General features: G+C 40.3%; 1 protein-coding gene across 1 annotated transcript in view; it reads left to right on the forward strand.

The window, feature by feature from the left end:
• Nucleotides 1–19,613, forward strand: part of CNTN5 (contactin 5) — a 998,629-nt gene that overhangs the window by 733,137 nt on the left and 245,879 nt on the right. Inside the window, exon 7 of the mRNA XM_084613389.1 lies at nucleotides 793–888. Within this exon, the coding sequence (XP_084469515.1) occupies nucleotides 793–888 (96 nt within the window). The remainder of the gene's footprint in view (nucleotides 1–792; nucleotides 889–19,613) is intronic.

The following is a 19,613-nucleotide window of genomic DNA, read 5'->3' on the forward strand; positions in this document are numbered from 1 at the left end:
TTTTACAAAATATTTTGAAAAACCTTGTTTTCATTCCGATTTGTAACAGAAAAATATTTAAAATGTTGACATTTTCCATGAATCAGAAATAGTGAGTTTCAATCAGCTCTCTTCATCGTCAGGCACTGCAGCTTCACTCAAAAGTTTAGTGGGGGACGTGAAATATACCTAATTCAATTTCAGTTGCTGGGAGAAATTTAGGAAGGCAAAATGTAGTTACCCAAAACTGGATTATGTCTTGGATACTGGAGAAACTATATGGGAAAGAGTATTAAAAATAAACCTGCTATATAGCAGATTTGCTTATAGAGCCATGGAAGCGGATTCTCCTCCCCACTTATAACAATGTATTGTACACAATATTATTTGGATAACACATTAACAACCCTCTATAGGCTGCAGATTAGACACAAGGCAGCCTCTTCACCTTTATTTCTCTTTTTCTATGCATGAAAGTCTTTTATCAGTGAAGGAAATCAATAAAGAGGAAATGGTAAAAAGAAATAAAAGAGCTATTAAATGTCTGTTATAAATGGTACACTGCCTAATACTTTTCCACTTACACCATATCCATGCACGGTGAGGAGCAATAAACAGTGTTAAAGTAATGTAAAAATCTTGGCAGTAGAAATAGATTTATTTTTAAAGACCCTCCTGTCGTAGATCAAGAAATGAAAATAAGGCACTGTCAGCATTGTAAAAAAAAAAAAGAAATAAAGTGTAAATCACATTAGTAGCAAAATTAAATAACTTCCCTCTCCATGCAACTAAAATGTTGTGTTATGTTGACAGATCTGGGAAATTTTAGTGGCCGGACAAGAAGCGCAGTCTCAGTACGTGAAGGTCAAGGGGTTGTTCTGATGTGCTCTCCTCCACTTCATTCACCAGGTACAGTAGGCTTCATTTTGTATTGATACTGCTCTGTTTTAGTGTCTGCTTATTATTTTCGAACATGTTTGACTAAAACTTGAAAGGTGAAATATGCGCAGTTCTGCTGACAGTTCTTGGAGTACCAAAGGAGTAATTAAAGATCATATACTGTAAATGCCATTGAGTAGGCAGGGTTTCTGGGATAAGATTGTCCTATTCTCACTATTCCTGTTGACTGGAACAGCAATAGTCTTCATAACACGAGTGAGTAATATGCTGCCCTTGGGTCACAGAAGGTGATTTCTTTTAGGGTTTAGAAGCCTTCAAAAATGTCTTCCAAATGTCAGTGCTGAGATACAGTTGTTGAATACAAATTGACGTTTGTTTTGACTAGTACAGCCATGATTTTGGTTGCATTCCCTTGTTGCATAGCTTTGTTTCCAGCACAACAGCATCATTGCTAGAAGTCAGAAATAATCATAAATCCCAAGAAACGGATCCATCTGACACTTTCCAAACAAAAGCTTAGAAAAATGCCAATGTGGTTAAGTTTTTCCTTCTCAAACTCATTCTCCTGCAGACGGTGTGTGGATGGGTAAATAATTTTTATAGAAAGTCTGATATTTGCACACTGTATATTCAGGGGTAATTCCTGGAGAAACTTTAGATAATTCAATAACTTTCTTGTCCATAGATACTGTAGAATGGTTCTTTTTCCTACTTGGGCTTGAGTTCCATGTTTAGAGGAGATTTGCTTCTTTGTTCATATAGCGGTCCTAGAGAGAAGTTATACTCTGTAGAAAGAAGAGCTTTCAGAGGAGAGGTTAAACCAAAGGGAGCCCAATCTTGTTTAATTTGATAGAACAGGGTTTGAGTTTGTTTAGAGGTTTTTGTTTTGTTTTGGTGGTGTTTTTTTCTTTCGTTGGAGGGGCTGCAGGTGGGGTTGGTTTCCATAGCACTGGGCTGATTTCCAACTATCTGTCCTACACCTCTCAAAAAGCTCACTGCTCTTTTCTGGGCCCATTCTTCAGTTGCTCTTATCTTTTAAAGGTCTCTTCTAATCTAGGACGCCATAGTATCTAAGCAATTAGCTCCTTTTCATTCAATTCAATTGCACAGTACTGTGGCATCATTTCTACATGTGAGAATTCAGTGAGGAGAAGGAGTGGGGCAATTCCAGCACATAGACAGGTACTGGGTCTGGCTTCACAATACCGGCAGAGATTGAGAGGACAGAGGGAATTGGTCATTGCTGCATTCATAAGCCACCCCACTCTTTACCATCTATCATTTTCCAAAACACCTCATCTTCCTACATGCTACCCAGACATATGCCCTTCATATGTTTTCCCAATAATTATGCCTCCAGCTATGCCTTTCCAAATCTTCTGAAGGGTAAAAGAATGGCACAGGTGTTAAGAGTTACTCCTGAGGGCATTCTGTGCCAAAAAAATAAAAATTCTGTGCACAATATTTTAAAATTCTGCAAGTTGTATTTATCAATAAATGCAGAGGTTCCAGCATGGCAGTGGGGAGGACAGGCCACTGGCTGTATGAAGATGGGAAATCACCCTGCAGCCACTCCTCCCTCCACCCTCAGGACACAGACTCAGTGGTAAGGCTGCATCTGACCCTGACACAGCACAAGTCCTGGGCCTGCCCCAGAAACACCCTGGGGCCTGCGCCTCTGTGCCAGGTGCACCAGGTGTGGGGCAGGCAGTCTCAACCAGGCAGGATCCAAGGGTGGAAGGACTCAGTGTGGGGGGATCCAGGTGTGGTGTGAGAGGATTCTGTGTGGGACAATCTGGGTGCAGGCAGCTCAATGGGGGGTCTAGGTGTGAGGGGATCTGGATGCACAGAGTTTCGTGGGGGCACTTTCCAAGTGCAGGAGTAATGGGACTCTGCAGGGGCTTCTAGATGAAAGTGGTTGGGGCTCAGCGGAGGGGTCTGGGTTTGGAGGTCTCTGCAGGGGGATCTAGGTGCTGGGGGAGTGGGGCTTGGTGGGGGTCTGGATGCAGCTAGTTTAGTGTCAGTGTCAGTGGCATGGGCATCTGGATGTGCGGCTCAGAGCGGTGCAGGAGGGTGGAACTCATCAGGGTGTTTGAGTGCAGGGAGCTCAGTGGGGGGGTGGTATGGCTGCAGGCGTGGGAGTCCGGAGGCAGGGGGTCTAGGTGCAGGGGGGCTCCAGATGCCGGGGTTGAGGTTCAGTGCGGTGGGGTTCGAATATGAAGGGCGAGGTGGGGTTCTGAATGTACAGGGTGAGGCTTAGCCAGGGTGTCTGGGTATGGGAGGTCCAGATGCACGGGGGTTGGGTGGATGGGGAGCAGCTCCCCAAACAGTGACCCCACCCCCCTCAGCTGCGGAGCGATGGGGGCAGGAAGCAGGGCAGAATGCTGAGCTTTCTGCAGCTGGAGAAGGCTTCTGGGGGTGGGCCTGACACAGCCCCAGCCACTCCTTGAAGGAGAAGGGGAAGTTCCATCCTCTCCTGCCTCCAGCCCAGCTGGGACTAGCAGCTGATCCTGGCTCAGGGTAGGAGACAAAGATCTGAGGTGGAATGTCAAATCTAACCACTCCCCACATCCTCTTAAGCAATGCCTCCAACAAAAAGGTCCTACTTCTCCATCCTTAAATTAGTGGGACTGCTCACTTGAGTAACTGCCCACCAGCATGAATAAGGACTGCACTTGGGTCCTTTAAAGCCAGTGACGGTATTGTAGTGGCAGGGCACAAATGACTCTGTGAAGAACAGGGATGAAAGAAATACTGGTTTATGAATGTAACTTGTTTTCACATATGAGAAAAAGTAAGTGTGATTAAATAACACACAGGTTACTAGTTCCTTCAGGCACCAGTCGGTGGGGAATACTTTTTATCAACTGCTTGCCAATCTCCAAACAAGACTGCTGAACAATTGATAAAAATACTACACATTTATTTCCAGAGGGCTTTGCAATGTAATCACAGAGTCTTTTTCATATTCATATAGGTTATTCTGGTTATTAATATATTTTTGCTCTGATGTGTTATCCAGGGATGATGATGATGATGATGATTAAAAAACCCCAAAGAAACAAAAATGAAGAAAATGAAATGTGTTTTTAAATAAATCATGTGATTAGTTGTACAGTTTCTTGTTCCAAATAATTTCCATATGAAATGAGCACAAAATACCCCTCTAAAATAAAGTTACCAACTCCAGCACCATAAACCTGTGTGGGATGTTGAGCAAAGTCAGAGGGCCGGAGAATGACGCTGAGTTTTGACTTGCATTAACAAGTCCATTTTTCAGGGTTGCTTTCACAGGAGATCACTGAATGGCAAAATGAAATGAACCTTTCTCAGGCTATCAGGATGGGAAAGAGTTTTTTTTCTGTTGGGGTACCTTCCCCACATATTGAAATGAAAAAAAATATCAGGAAACTGATTTTGGATACATACATTCCTTCTGAAAACAGAACTATACTGATGGACTCTTTTTAGGCCATCATTCCCAGGATAATACTTCCTACGTCTTCAGAGGACTCCCTACACCATTTCAGTTTATCCCTCTCCAGCAGCTTTGACAATTAACTCAAAATATGTAATTGCTCCCTCACCTGGTGTGGCCATCCTGCCTAGATAAACTAGTTCCTCTCCCTCCATGAGCCCTCTTATGTTAACTCTCCCTGATAGATGCTCATCAGTTTCAGTCTCCTGAAATGACAACCTTTGTTCAGTGAGTCTATTTTAAGAGGCCTTTGCTGAATTTTTTCTATGGACAATAGTATGATTCTTTATTGTGACTTTCTGAAGCATGTAAATATGGGTCTTTATTCAGTCATTTAATTGTCTTAATTGCAAGGCTCACTATAGTGAGATTAAAAATTAATGGAAGATTTTATCCTTATTTACATTTTTCCCCTGCAGAATTAATGCTTTCAGTTGGCCCTTTTAATGCTTTTATTCAAAGCTTTTAATATCTACTTAATAGACAATGTGTATTCTCATTGTTAAAATTAGAGCAGTCTTTACGTACTACATTCTGTGAACATGAAAAGCAGATGCATGCTTCTTCCTGCCTCAAAGGGATATTGCCGTCTGCAAAGGATGTTGCTTTTACAGTCTTTCCACATAACAGCTATACAGATGTTAAATTGCCGGAAGATTTATATACATAGAGAACATGAAACAATGGGTGTTACCATACACACTGTAAGGAGAGTGATCAGGTAAGGTGAGCTATTACCAGCAGGAGAGCGGGGGGGACCTTTTGTAGTGATAATCAAGGTGAGCCATTTCCAGCAGTTGACAAGAATGTGTGAGGAACAGTGGGGGGCGGGGGGAAAGGATGAACATGGGGAAATAGTTTTGCTTTGTGTAATGACACATCCACTCCCAGTCTTTATTCAAGCCTAAGTTAATTGTATCCAGTTTGCAAATTAATTCCAATTCAGCAGTCTCTCATTGGAGTCTGTTTTTTAAGTTTTTTTGTTGAAGAATTGCCACTTTTAGGTCTGTAATCGAGTGACCAGAGAGATTGAAGTGTTCTCTGACTGGTTTTTGAATGTTATAATTCTTGACGTCTGATTTGTGTCCATTTATTCTTTTACGTAGAGACTGTCCAGTTTGACCAATGTACATGGCAGAGGGGCATTGCTGGCACATGATAGCATATATCACATTGGCAGATGTGCAGGTGAACGAGCCTCTGATAGTGTGGCTGATGTGATTAGGCCCTGTGATGGTGTCCCCTGAATAGATATGTGGACACAGTTGGCAATGGGCTTTGTTGCAAGGATAGGTTTCTGGGTTAGTGGTTCTGTTGTGTGGTGTGTGGTTGCTGGTAAGTATTTGCTTCAGGTTGGGGGGCTGTCTGTAAGCAAGGACTGGCCTGTCTCCCAAGATCTGTGAGAGTGATGGGTCATCTTTCAGGATAGGTTGTAGATCTTTGAAGATGTGTTGGAGAGGTTTTAGTTGGTGGCTGAAGGTGATCACCACTAGCCATCATGTACACTGGTCAAACCCGTTCCTCAGATGTTCTTGTCAACTGCTGAAAATGGCCCACCTTGATTATCACTACAAAAGGCTTTTTCCCCCCTGCTCTCCTGCTGTTAATAGCTCACCTTACCTGATCACTCTCATTACAGTGTGCATTGTAACACCCATTGTTTCATGTTCTTTAGGTATATAAATCTCCACACGGTATTTTCCACTGAATGCATCCAATGAAGTGAGCTGTAGCTCACGAAAGCTTATGCTCAAATAAATTTGTTAGTCTCTAAGGTGCCACAAGTACTCCTTTTCTTTTTGCGGCTACAGCTGCTACTCTGAAAGACGTTAAATTGTAACTTTTATATCTTTTCTAAAGAACAAATCTAGTTTTTCCCTATTTGGAAACAGTGCCATAAACTACATCTTTTTATGCTTTTCTTTCAGTATTACAAAGGCAGTAGCTTCTATGGGAAATGTTTCACAGTAGATGATTAATGCCAGTCATAGTATTTTTCATTCATCTTTTCGATATCTGCATAGAGTGTTTTGCTAACCTGGCAAGTCACTAAAAGGAAATGAGAACCTTTTTATCTTAAGGGCTGGGAGTTTTAGCTTGAGTTCTTATATGTACTAAATGGCTACCCTTGCCCCTACCTCATATAAACTATAAAAAGTCACTTCAATAACATTAAAAGAAAATTGCACTCATCTGCTCTGTGTTGAGAACTTTGAAAATTCACAGAAAACAGCTTCTTAGAACAGCTCAGACTCCGCAAAACGGATTTGAAAATAAAGTTTGCCTTAAAATTGAAACTACTGAGTGAAGATTGGCCAGAGCTGTGACATTAAATCCAGCTGTGCTGTTGGATGTTCATACCCAGTTATGAACATCCAACATAACCCAGTTATGAGCTTCTTGGCACAGGCCTGTCTCTCTGCAGGGCTGAAACACAATCTTTGGTACTTACGTAGTCCCCATTATGATAGTATTTGACTCCTTCATAATCTTTTTATCTTTACAATATCCCTTTCGAGGTAGCAAAGTATTATTATCTGTAGTTTACAGATGGGAAACTGAGGCACAGAGAGGCTAATTAACTCGCTCAAGGTCACACAGAAAGTCCACAGCTGAGTAAGGAATTGAACTTGGGTCTCCTGAGTCCAAGTCTCTAACTTTACCTTTAAGCTAACTAGCTCTGGACTTCACCACTCCAGACCAATACTATTTCTGTATATGCTTGCCGAATATTGATTGTATTATGATTAGGTATGTGATCCTACTGTATGAGATTGTAATTTTGTTCCAATTCCTTCCTGCTTTGATATTGCTTTAATATTGGATGATTAATTGTACTGTGCAGGCCTTATAGACTAGATCTTGCATCTAGAAGAGAACAACAGCACATAGACAAAGTCATGAGTCTTTCCTCTCCCATGCAAACAATGAGGCTTCACTCCTAGATTGGTTATCAGCCACAGCTGAAGGGCCAGATCTGCCCTGTGTGGATATTGTGGGCAAAAACACTGAGTGAATTTGCTCATCCACCTTTTGATGGCATTTCCTCCCTCAAGGGTTCCATTGCCCTCCTCAGGCTCTCATCAGCCCAAAGCCATTGGCACTTTCTGAGGTTTCTGGGTTAATTAACCGCTGCCCAGCACTTGGCGTTGACCAGTACAGGTTATACCATTTATGGTCATAGCGGTAGCATGTTTTCAATTCTGACCTGACCATAGGATCTCTCTCTAGCACACACAAAACTCCTGGCCCATGAATTGCATCTGAATGGGCTAGGAGGAGCACTTCAGCCAGCAGCATGCACTAGTGATGTGTATAGCTCCTCCTTGCAACAGTAGAAAATATACCACTGCACATCCATCAGGCATCCCTATGTAATCTTTCTCTAGCTGCCAGGACTCCTGCAGAAGGTGCAACTGTCAGAGTCCTTTTAGCTCCAGCCAGGACAGGCTTAACTGTTAACTTCTTTTTCTAGTTGTTATGCTAATATTAAAACAGAAAACAAACTAGCCTGAATCAAAATTCTCCCCATAACCTCATTAGTTGGTCTCCAGTATCAACCTTTTCTCCTCACTCACTTTTCTTAGTAGAAGCAGCGGTGCAAGTAGGGCGGTCCGGTCCGGTATGCCATCCCAGCAAGATATTTAGAGCTGGTACGACGTACCAGAAAGATACAGGAGGAGCAGAACATGGGGCCTCTGGGTGGCCCCATGCCGGCAGCTCCGGCGGTACAGCAGCCGCGCTGGAGCATGTTCTGCTCCTTTCCCGCTGCGGTTCCAAAGTCTCCGGTGCAGTGGGAGGAGGACAAAGTCTCCCCTCCCCAGGTAAGGGAGGTGGATCATGGGGAGGGGATGGGGAAAGCATGGGGACCCCAGGCTGGGGGCGGGGTGGGGAGGAGTCATGTGGAGGGTAACATGAGGAGGTCATGTGCCCCCCCACCCCATAGATAAGAAATGGATTCCACTTGCAGCACTGAGTGGAAGCATCTCTGAAATAACCTCTGACACCCTCATCTTCAATTCTTTAAACAGGTCCTGAGGTGACTGTTGATCACATTGAACCTTCGCTCACTAGTGATGTTTGCTTGTTCCCATGTGGGCCTCCGTTAGTGGAAGCGTCCAGAATCCTTATTGTGGCATCATTTATTTTGGCACCCTGGAGGCACCATGCCAATTTGTGTTCTTTATCTGGGCACCAGATTGATGTTTCAGCTCAGATTCCTCACTGTGGAATCAACTAACAGGATTAGTTGCATCATCTTTCCTTCTGTTGTGTCCCTTTCATTGCTTAATTCATGATCAGTAATTTTGCTGTCGATCTCCCTTGGGCATTTCTTTGTTTTCTCCTCCTCAGTCTTGTGAAGGCAATGTGTGTATTTGTGGTTGTCAAATTTAAATTATTAGCGATTCTAGAATTTTCTATAGGATACAACTGGCAAATTATGATTATTCAAGGGACTGGTCTAGATACTCCCAATTTGTTGGCAGTGTTTGCTTACTAGATTTTAATTATGTTTTAATTATAAGAATATGCCCAGACTCTTAAGCAATATTTGAATGAGATAAATATAAATAAATGATTATTGTTCACTTACACTTTCTTCACAGATAATTTTGAACGTTTAAAATAAACATTATAAACTAAGAGAACAAAGAAGTTAAATTAATGAAAACAAATATACAATTGATCCACTTTCAGTAAAGTCTCTCAAGGAACTTGTATTTTGCTGTGTTCCGCACAACTTCTCCAGGAGTTAGCACTGTTCATTGTTGTTTCATCACCATCACCACGCCACAATTCATACATCAAGAAAAATAAAAATTGTAACAAGCACCAAAAGTTTAGTTGACTTAGGTCTGGTGGATCATTCATTGGAACTATTTTCCCCTTCAGGAAGCATGGAACCTAGAGCGGGAAAACTGGCTGACCTTGCCCAATTAAGTGGCACATGATGCTGGGTGCATGGGCAGCATTGACAGGGTTCTGCTTTAGGGACATATGCTACTGTGTCAGACTCTCACTAATGTCAGCAAATATTACACCAGCTGCCAGTTCCAGGGAATCAAATTATAAGTGAAAAGACTAAGGGAAAGAGGGAGAAAGCAAGACATATTAATTAATTTTAAAATGCACTGAAAAATTTTGCTCCCCAACTCATGCGTTATTGCCTTTCAGGCATCTACCATACATGTCTACTTGTCTGGATTCTGACAAATGGGACAGTAATAATGGAAAGTTTCTGTAATGGGAAAACTCTTTTTCCCTAGGGACAAATTACTAACCTGTTACTAAAATGTCCTAGGATCATGGTGTTTTGTAAATTAGATATAACTAGCAGAAACTCTTCAACCCAGTAATTAAACTAGACAAAATGATCCTGCCAGATTTAAATTGAAATCTATATTTATTCCATCACATTTATTCCTGTAACAAGTACTATAAGAGTAAAGTTGCTAGTTTAAGTTAGTAACTAGTCAATAGTGTTGTGAAACTTTTCATGTTACAAGCTATTTGATGTTTTAAAATATTTCCAACCTTAATTCAAGAGTGGGAATATACACATTACATAATAGTTAAGTGATGTAAGAATTGTTACAAAAGGAACAAGTTGACCCAACCTCCATATTCTTATTTCTAGATGTCTGTTACCATTTAGCTCTGTTGTTGTGCTAAAGTGACAGGTGGGACAATATAATCTCAAAAACATGTCAGTTAAAGATTTTTCAGTTTAATGGTCCACGCTATGGGGAAAAAATTAATTAATCCTCGGCAGCCTCTCCAGTGCACACTATGGAAAAGTAGGAGAGAGAGAGTAAATCAATATAGCTAAGGAGAAGAAGCCACAAATATAATGCCGATAAGATAGCTGGAACAAGAGGAAGTGTAAGATAAGAGGGGGAGGGGGAGAGGAGGTGATAAAGATTTATTTTTAATACTTCAGAGACTAGTTCTTTCCCTGCATGTTTCTCTACCCTTGTGGAATAGTCTTATAGGATTTAATAGGAATGACACCAATAGGGTTCTTTAGAAATGTAATATACTTGACAACCAATCTCAACCTCATAGTGATGAACTGATTCCTTTCTATAGGCGTTGTGGCATAGGTGGGTATTAAGGAGAGATGTGGTGGTGGTAGGAAGCTTGACCCAGTGGATAGGATTCCGCTCAGGCACTTTTTGAAGGCAGTCAGGAGACTGGGTTCAATTCCCAGCTCAGCTATGGACTTCTTGGACAAGATCCCTGTATAAGGAGGTTAATAATTCCATACCTCCCAGGGATGTTGTAAGGATAAAAGTCACAGTGCTGGTTGGGCCATAGATCTCTAGACAGAGATGGTGTGGCCTTTTCAGATCAGTACAGAGGGGTGTGGGGCTTGGGTATGTTTTTATTTAAAAAAAAAATCTACTTACATTCCTTAAATGCCAGCCTTTCATTAGTTCAGCCAGGGCTGCCTTGTACAATACAATAGTAACTGAGACAAGTCTGATAGGACGGAGATTGTGAGGATTTAACAATAAATGATTTAAAGACGATTGCTGGGATTTAACAAAGAGAGAGAAATTGAATTTGTGATAGAGGTGTAACTCAGCATGGCTGGGGTGAAGCTGGATAGCTATGTCTTTTAATATTCAGATTCAAGTCCAGAGGATTATGGCCAGACCTGCACTACTGACAATAAAAGATGTTTTCCGTGGCAATAACAAAGAGCGGTGGGTGTTACCCACCTCCTTTTGGTCACCATGCCAGCGTAGGTTATTTTTGACAATGCAACAATTAATAATATTTATGCTGCAGATAATTTTCTTGCCCGTTGTTATCTTCTCTGCTTTCATGCTATGTTCCAACTTAGTTAAAATAATGTTAGAAAAGTTCATTAGCAAGCTCATAAAATTTCTGTTGAGGTGCTGCTGTTATCTTACAGCAAAGGAAATTTCATTTGTTTATCAGATGTATTAAAATATCATTTTAATGGGATTATTTTTCTTTTACAATTATAATTAGAGCTTAGAGTGTGAAGAAATGGGGTAGGAGAATGGAGTAATGTGAAAGGAACGAGGTGGTGAACTAGCAATAAAAGTCTAGTCCTGCTGCAGCCCCAAAATACAGATAACTACAGAACAAATTCATGTTTGCAGGACCAGTTAGCCAACTCTCCTCTGCTTCCACTGCACTGAGATCAGTCACAAGAGACTGTGTGGCCCAGGAATACAGAAACAGTGATCTGTTCCCATTTTCCCACCCTGAGGGAACATATTGAGTGAAATTCTGGCCCCACTGAAGTCACTGGCAAAATTCTTACTGACTTCAATGGGACCGAGATTTTCATCCACTGTCTTCTGGTGACTAGAAGAAAAGGAGAGGAATTGTGGACAAAAATATAAAAAACTAAAAAGGAAAGGAGAGTAAGTTGAGAAAGAAGGAGAAGAGACACAGAAAAGGTTTGAGAGGAAGAATAGACAGGAAGAACAAGAATGTAAGCAGCAGCTGTGACATGTAACATGGCATGAGGGATATCAGGAAGGGGTGTCTATCCTTGAGTGCATTTCAAGGATCATAGGTCACAACCAAAAGGTTGAGAATATATAGCAATATGTTAGCAATATATACTATTTGACTCTTGGGTAGATCTAGGCAACTAATGGATTTTTCAGTTTGTTGGCAATTCTGAAAAGTTTAAACAATTGTTATAGGTCAAAAAAAACATTTTATTTTGACAAAATGTTTCATTTTCATTTCCACCACTTTAAAATGTTTTGGATTATTTTTTTTTTTTTTACAAATTAAAGGACATTTTGGTAAAAAAAAAATATTTCAAACCAAAACATTGAAATGTTAGGTTTTTAGAATTTTGTTTTGTTTTGGTTTATGTCTCCTAAAATGAACAATTTGGCAAAATCAACTCAAACTCACAAAATCTTTTCGTGTCACTAAATCTTCATTTTTTTACCACAAGTAGGTTTTGAATGAAAAATTTTACTTAGTTGTTATGGGTACTTTTGCAAATTCAAAGCATGTCCTGGTAAAGTGGCTATTCACTTCCATATACAGAACAATGGCCCAGATTTTCAAAGGCAGGCATGCTCGACTACCACTGTGGTTCTCAACCAGGGGCTGCGAGCAGGTTTCAGGGGTGCCGCCAAGCAGGGCCAGCATTAGACTCACTGGGGCCCAGTGCAGAAAGACAAAGCCCCATGACATGGGGCTGAAGCTCGGGCCCCTGAGCCCCGCCACCTGAGGCTGAAGCCGAAGCTTGAACTACTTAATTTCACAGGGGCCCTTGTGGCATGTGACCCCAGGCAGTTGCCTTGCTTGCTACCCCCTAACACCAGCCCTGGCTTTTATATGCAGAAAACCAGTTGTTGTGGCACAAATGGGCTGTGGAGTTTTTATAGCGTGTTGTGGGGGGGGCTCAGAAAGAAAAAGGTTAAGAACCCCTGGACTAGCAAACGCTCTCTATCCAAGTGTGTAAGCAAACCAGGGTTTGTGCATGTGTGTATACATCAAGATGCACAGGACTATCCTAATTTGAACACACGTGGGAAAATTTGAAAAATATATTAATATTATTTATGATACTGTAACACTTAAAGATTCCAGCTGAGATTGTTTGTCTATTTTAGATGCTTATAAGGCCCCAGTAACCGTAAACCTCCCAATATCCATGAGATATTATATATTATAATATAGAAGTACTATATAGAAGTACTATAACCTCATTTTGCAGATGACACACTGAGGCACAGAGACTCAGGCCAACATTTTCAAAATTGACAAATAATATTAGGTGAGATGAGAGTCAGATTTTCTGTTTTGTGGAAAATTCTGCAATTTCAATTTTTTCATTCTAAAACTGAACAATAACAAACAATTTCAAAATTTCTCATAAAACAAAATCCCCAAAACAATCAATTTGGGGTTGATCAAAACTTTTCCAATTTTGACTTTTTTACCCTTTGAAATATTTTAATATAAAATAGTGAATTTAATTTTGAAAAATCATTTTGAGACCAAAATTGGACATTTTTATTCCGACAATAATGGGATGTTTTGACGTTTAAAAAAACACTGTTTATTAGGGGTTTTTTTCCCCCTCAAATTGAAATTTTATTGAAAATATATCTTGGTAAAAAAAAAATTCTGAGCAGCTCTAATTTTAGGTGCCTAAGATTTGTGGTTCCCAATTTGAGACTCCATTAAGCTACCTGATTTTTAGAAAGTGTCAAGTGCCCACCATCTGAAAAATCACTGATCACTTTTGAAAATCTTGGCCAAAGTGAGTTGCTCAAGGTCACACTGTACATCTCTGACAGAGGGAATTGAACCCAAGTCCATTGTGCCACACACACACATAATATGTCATAGTCTCTGCCCTGGACTATTTACAGTCCCAATGCAGGCAAGTGTTAGGAAGAAAAACTATTATTCCTGTTTTACAGTGGCACATAGAGATTAAGAAACTGCCCCACAGTCACACGGGAAGTCTCCAGCAGTGCCAAGAGTTGAATCAGTATAGTGACTTCACCATGAGCCCATCCTTCATCTCTAAAATGAGTTTGGCCTTGAAAATCTGAATCAATGCTCTCAAGGCCACACAAGTGCTCAATCCAGGAGGGAGCAGAATGGCTTGTGGTTAGTGTTACATTAATATCAATGTTTCTTTTAGGACCAAAAAATAAAAATTAAAAAAATAAGGAGAGTTGGCAAAGCATCTCTTTTTCCTGTTTCAGAGTAACAGCCGTGTTAGTCTGTATTCGCAAAAAGAAAAGGAGTACTTGTGGCACCTTAGAGACTAACCAATTTATTTGAGCATGAGCTTTCGTGAGCTACAGCTCACTTCATCGGATGCATACTGTGGAAACTGCAGCAGACTTTATATATACACAGAGAATTCTGTATAATTCTGTATAATTCTGTGTGCAGAAGAGAAGAATGAGAGGGGATATGATAGCTGCTTTCAACTACCTGAACGGGGGTTCCAAAGAGGATGGATCTAGACTGTTCTCAGAGAGAATTCTCTGTGTATATATAAAGTCTGCTGCAGTTTCCACGGTATGCATCCGATGAAGTGAGCTGTAGCTCACGAAAGCTCATGCTCAAATAAATTGGTTAGTCTCTAAGGTGCCACAAGTACTCCTTTTCTTTTTCCTGTATGATATATATACAGTGTGACACATCAGGTGTCACTGTGACTGCTATTACTAAAGGGTTGAGTGGACAGATCATAATCATGAGACAGTGCCCTAGGCGGGAAGTAAGACAACTGAAGTCTATGTATTATCTCCAGATAACTGTTATGTGACAAGTGAAAGATGGATGGAAGCATTTCACGGCGTTTCCAGTAGCTCAGCATAATGTACATTGATAACAGGGACTGAGCTGTATATATTACGTATATGTAAAACCAGATGAGGGCTGGTTTTGCACTGTCAAATACTGTTGGTGATGTTTTTGATTACGTATGGCTGAACAGCAATATTGGCATTGTGAGGCAGATTACTGACTTTTGATATGCATCTTCCTTCCCACCACACTGGGTCTTTAAAATGTCTTTAGTAATTGTGATAAAGAGGTACTGTCATTTTTTTTGGAAACTCAAAGGCTGTCTTTTGGAGCCCTAAAATTTATTTTCATGTTATTGTCCAGTGCATATGTTCACATATGATTGTCTTCAAAGGGAAGTGGTGAAAGCATCATTTTTGAGATATAAAAACTAGAAAAAAAACACCATGCAGGAATTGGACAAGTGGGTTACAGTGGACAAGAAGCTGGATATGAGTCAACAGTTTGCCCTTGTTGCCAAGAAGGCTAACGGCATCTTGGGCTGTATAAGCAGGGGCATTGCCAGCAGATCGAGGGATGTGATCGTTCCCCTCTATTCAACATTCGTGACGCCTCATCAGGAGTACTGTGTCCAGTTTTGGACCCCACACTACAAGAAGGATGTGGACAAATTGGAAAGCATCCAGCGGAGGACAACAAAAATGATTAGGGGACTGGAACACATGACTTATGAGGAGAGGCTGAGGGAACTGGGAATGTTTAGTGTGCAGAAGAGAAGAATGAGAGGGGATATGATAGCTGCTTTCAACTACCTGAAAGGGGGTTCCAAAGAGGATGGATCTAGACTGTTCTCAGTGGTAGCAGATGACAGAATGAGGAGTAATGGTCTCAAGTTGCAGTGGGGGAGGTTTAGATTGGATGTTAGGAAAAACTTTTTCATTAGGAGGGTGGTGAAGCACTGCAATGTGTTACCTAGGGACGTGGTAGAATTTCCTTCCTTTGAGGTTTTTAAGGTCAGGCTTGACAAAGCCCTGGCTGGGATGATTTAGTTGGGGATTGGTCCTGCTTTGAGCAGGGGGTTGGACTAGATGATCTCCTGAGGTCCCTTCCAGCCCTGATATTCTATGATTCTATGATCTAATAGGCCATTTCCATCCTGAACAGCTGTGGATTTTCCTGGTTATAAGCATTACCGCTGTGCACAGTGGTTTATAGTCCTAATTTTGCTTCAGGATTCAGGGATCAGATTTATAATGGGAATATAAATGTGGGCAAGGGAGACTACTCACAACATCCCAGTTGTACATCCATACAATTCCACGAGGCCATATACTTTTGGTGGTTATAGATACAAGGGAAATGGAAACACATTCTAGGGCACTTACTGGGGGCAATATAGCCTAGTGGATTAGGCAATGGTGTGGGACTCACAAGCTCCATGTTCAGTCACTAGCCTGCAGTGTGATCCTCAGCAAAGCACTTCCTTCTGTGTATCTCAATTTCCCCATTTGATACTGATCTCACTTTGAGATCTAAAGATAAAAAATGCTGTAGAAGACCTAGGTATTATTGTTAGTGTACTAGGGTTACGTGATGTTGTTTTTTGCATTTGGATATTTCTCAGGCATGATTCAGCATCTTCTGTGCTGGAATTCAACCTGTCATGGCTGTCTTCTGTGCCTCTGTTTTCATTGTCCTTTTAGTTCATGTTCAGGCTTCTCACTCTTTTGGGCATTACACCATTGAAATATATCAATCTGCTGGCACCTTTGTGGTGGTTGAAATGTTATGTTCCTATATTATACAACATTGTGCTGGGTATACAACATGTAAGACCGTGGAGTATGACTTTTCACTGTGATCATCGCTGCAGGAGACTAAACTACAAAGAAACAGAGGTGGAAGGGGAACGCAGAGAGTAGGAAAATGGGGAAATTGAAACGACAGAAATGTTAAGTATAGGAGCAGAGGCTGAGGGACAAAGAAGTGATGAGTGAAAGGGAAAAGGCAAAGGATAAGAGAAAAATATGTTATCTGATACTGAAGGTTTTGCCAGGGTGCTGAAACATTCAAGCCAGGTAATAATAATTATACTTTGCACTCATGCTGTAATGTATATTTTTCAGAGGACTTTACAAACATTAAATAAATTCTTTGGTGACCCTGAGAGATAGGTGGTTATTATGATGAAGAAGATAGTAATTGGTAAGGTTGGTGGTCTTACCATAGCAAAAAAAAAATTGTTCAAGGAAAAATATAAGAACAGTGATAATTTTTTAGTATAAAAAGAAGAAAAGTTCATGGTACACAATATTTTTCCCATGTAAAAGATATTAAATAACTGCCATTAATAGCTTCAAAGCATATAAAGACAACCCTAAATAGAAAATGGTGGTAGTCTAAATTTGATGAAGTATTTATACATTTCTGAATGACACGATGTTATAGATCTCTTGACATATCTAAACATATCTTGATCCAAAGAAAAGGGTTACCAGGAGTATGACTTTTTTAGTTTAAAAAAATGAAAATCATAGCCATACATATTGCCTTAGTAATCAAGCACCCACCTCGGCCAACACTCTCATGCATATACCTACACATGATATGTAGACCCTTTGAAGTCAGTATGTTTGAATGGAAAACAAGTAGAGCTGGTCAGGAATCTTTCCACAAAAATGCTGAATAGCCAAAACTAAAACTTTTTTGCAGAAACATATCAGTTTTGATTAACATTTCACCAGGGCTAGGATGGACCACCCCATAACAGCAAGACCGTTAGGATACTTAGCTGGGATGTGGGAGACACAGATTTAAGTGTCTACTGTGATGCAGGCAGAACAGAGTCTTGAACCTGAGTTTCCCATATCCCCCACAAATACCCTAACCCAGGGATCGGCAACCTTTGGCCAGGGAAATCCCTTGGCCCACGCCGCTTCCAGCAGCCCCCATTGGCCTGGAACAGCGAACCGTTCCTCCTCCCTCCCCCCCCCCCAGTTTTTGGTAAGGTCTATTTTTCCTTCCAATGCAGAATGAAAACAGATGTTGAAAACTCAGAGTGTTTTTTGTGAAACAGAAATCTTATTTTCTATCTAGTCCTAGTAGAAGCAACCATACACATGGGATCAAATGTTTCCAGGATTCGTGTTCTTAATTAGCTAATTATTTTCGTATGCCAAATAGAAAAATGTGGTTCACCAGCTTTCATAAATGGATAGAAACTGGTGAGAGAAAAACTTTCATAGGTGATCTGCTAAACCTTAATGTCTGTGTGAATGGTTACAGGAAAGCAAACGTTTGAAGATTTATCACAGTAATTAAACCTGAACAAAGACAAATACATGTTTGGTGGAATTCTGTTCAGGCAGGTGAGCAATAGATACAGAACTCCCAGAGCAGAAAGGAAGCAATTTCATTTCTAGTTGATAAATAGACAATATCGGTTGGTTCTGTGTGGGTGCATCATGATGCAACAAATAAATTGCCTTCATTAAAGTTTTGCATGGAGGATTAATGAGGATTGGTAATAAGCCATAGTAGCACAAAGAAATGCACCAAAAATTATTAATTGGATTGCTGTGGGAGGACAGGGGAAAAGCCCACTGTTATCATTCATCTTAGCTGATAGGAGTCCTTCCATTCCATGGATGTGAAGTGTGCTCAATAGCTAAAGATTGTAGCTTATTGCATTCTTGGTCTGTGATTGGTGCATGGCATGGTTGAATAAAAAGTTTGATGATAGAGTTTAAAACTAGGCTTTGGGTAAAATAAGGATTTGAATGCTTACTTGCTTTTATGCTTGTTTGTTTTGCTTAGATACTGTTCATTGTTGAATGTTAAGGAGTGTTAACATCTGAAGTGCCTCATTACATTGACTGCAGCTATAAATAGTAAAGGCCACTCTCCATGCAGAATGTCTAAAAACAAACAACTGCTGCAGAATTGATAAAACTCCCAAACTGGCCATTATCAGGGGTCAGTCCCCTTTGTTCATCAGGTACTGCCATCTTGTGGAATTGTGGTAATCAGTGAAAATCCATATGTTCTGAAGAAGAAAAAGATATTCACTCATCTGGATGTTTGAGGAGTTATGTCCTCATATGCCAGTGCATCAAGATGTGATGACACAACTAAGAGGATATTGGATATTTTTGTGTCATTGGTTATAAAAGCCCAATCACAATAAAATAATAGTTCTAGGGGAAATATATTTAGGGTTACACGTGAATGTTTTACCTTTACAGAATGGAAAAGTGATCATTTAAACATCATATTTACTACATGCTAAGGATCCAGGTGCAAGTGACTTTCAGTAGTTATTACACATATATATGATATTTACCACATCATATGCTTGATGTAATTAAAGGATTAAAGCAAAGGATATCCCAAATTTGAATGATTTCTATGGTAAAAATAGAATTTCCCATGAGAAAAAGCCATCAGGCAAACCTGGGAATATTCAGGTGTTTCCAACCGTAGGAGTGGGTAGCTCAATTGATTTTATCTATTTCTGACCCACCTTTACAACATCATGTTTTTTACATTGTTACAGAATCAAAATTGCTTCCTCAGAAAGATGATACATCTAAACACGATGTTACAGCATCAAATATGCTGATTTGTTATGTCTCAGGCATTATCCATTATGGGAAAGATGTCAAACAGGGTCAGGAATTACTGTTGTGAAGCAGAGAGAAAATGGATCTACTAAAATCATTTAAAGATATGATTGTAAACAAAATTTCACCTAATAAATTTCTTAGCAGAAGATAGATCTGCTCTTTTCACTACTTCATCACTAAGTGACCCAGATTTTCACTCACATGGTGCATTAAATAACGTGATAAAACATGGAAATAAATTGGGCATTTTGAAAGCTTTTCCAAATGACCTTCTGAAAACAGATACAGAGCTCCTGGGAGAGATTTCTGTAAACAAGGCTGGCCATTCATAAAAAGAAATGCCAGCTCTA

The sequence above is a fragment of the Lepidochelys olivacea genome (genome assembly GCF_965140295.1).
Source record: "Lepidochelys olivacea isolate rLepOli2 genome assembly, chromosome: 1".
In the NCBI taxonomy this organism is placed as follows: Eukaryota; Metazoa; Chordata; order Testudines; family Cheloniidae; genus Lepidochelys; species Lepidochelys olivacea.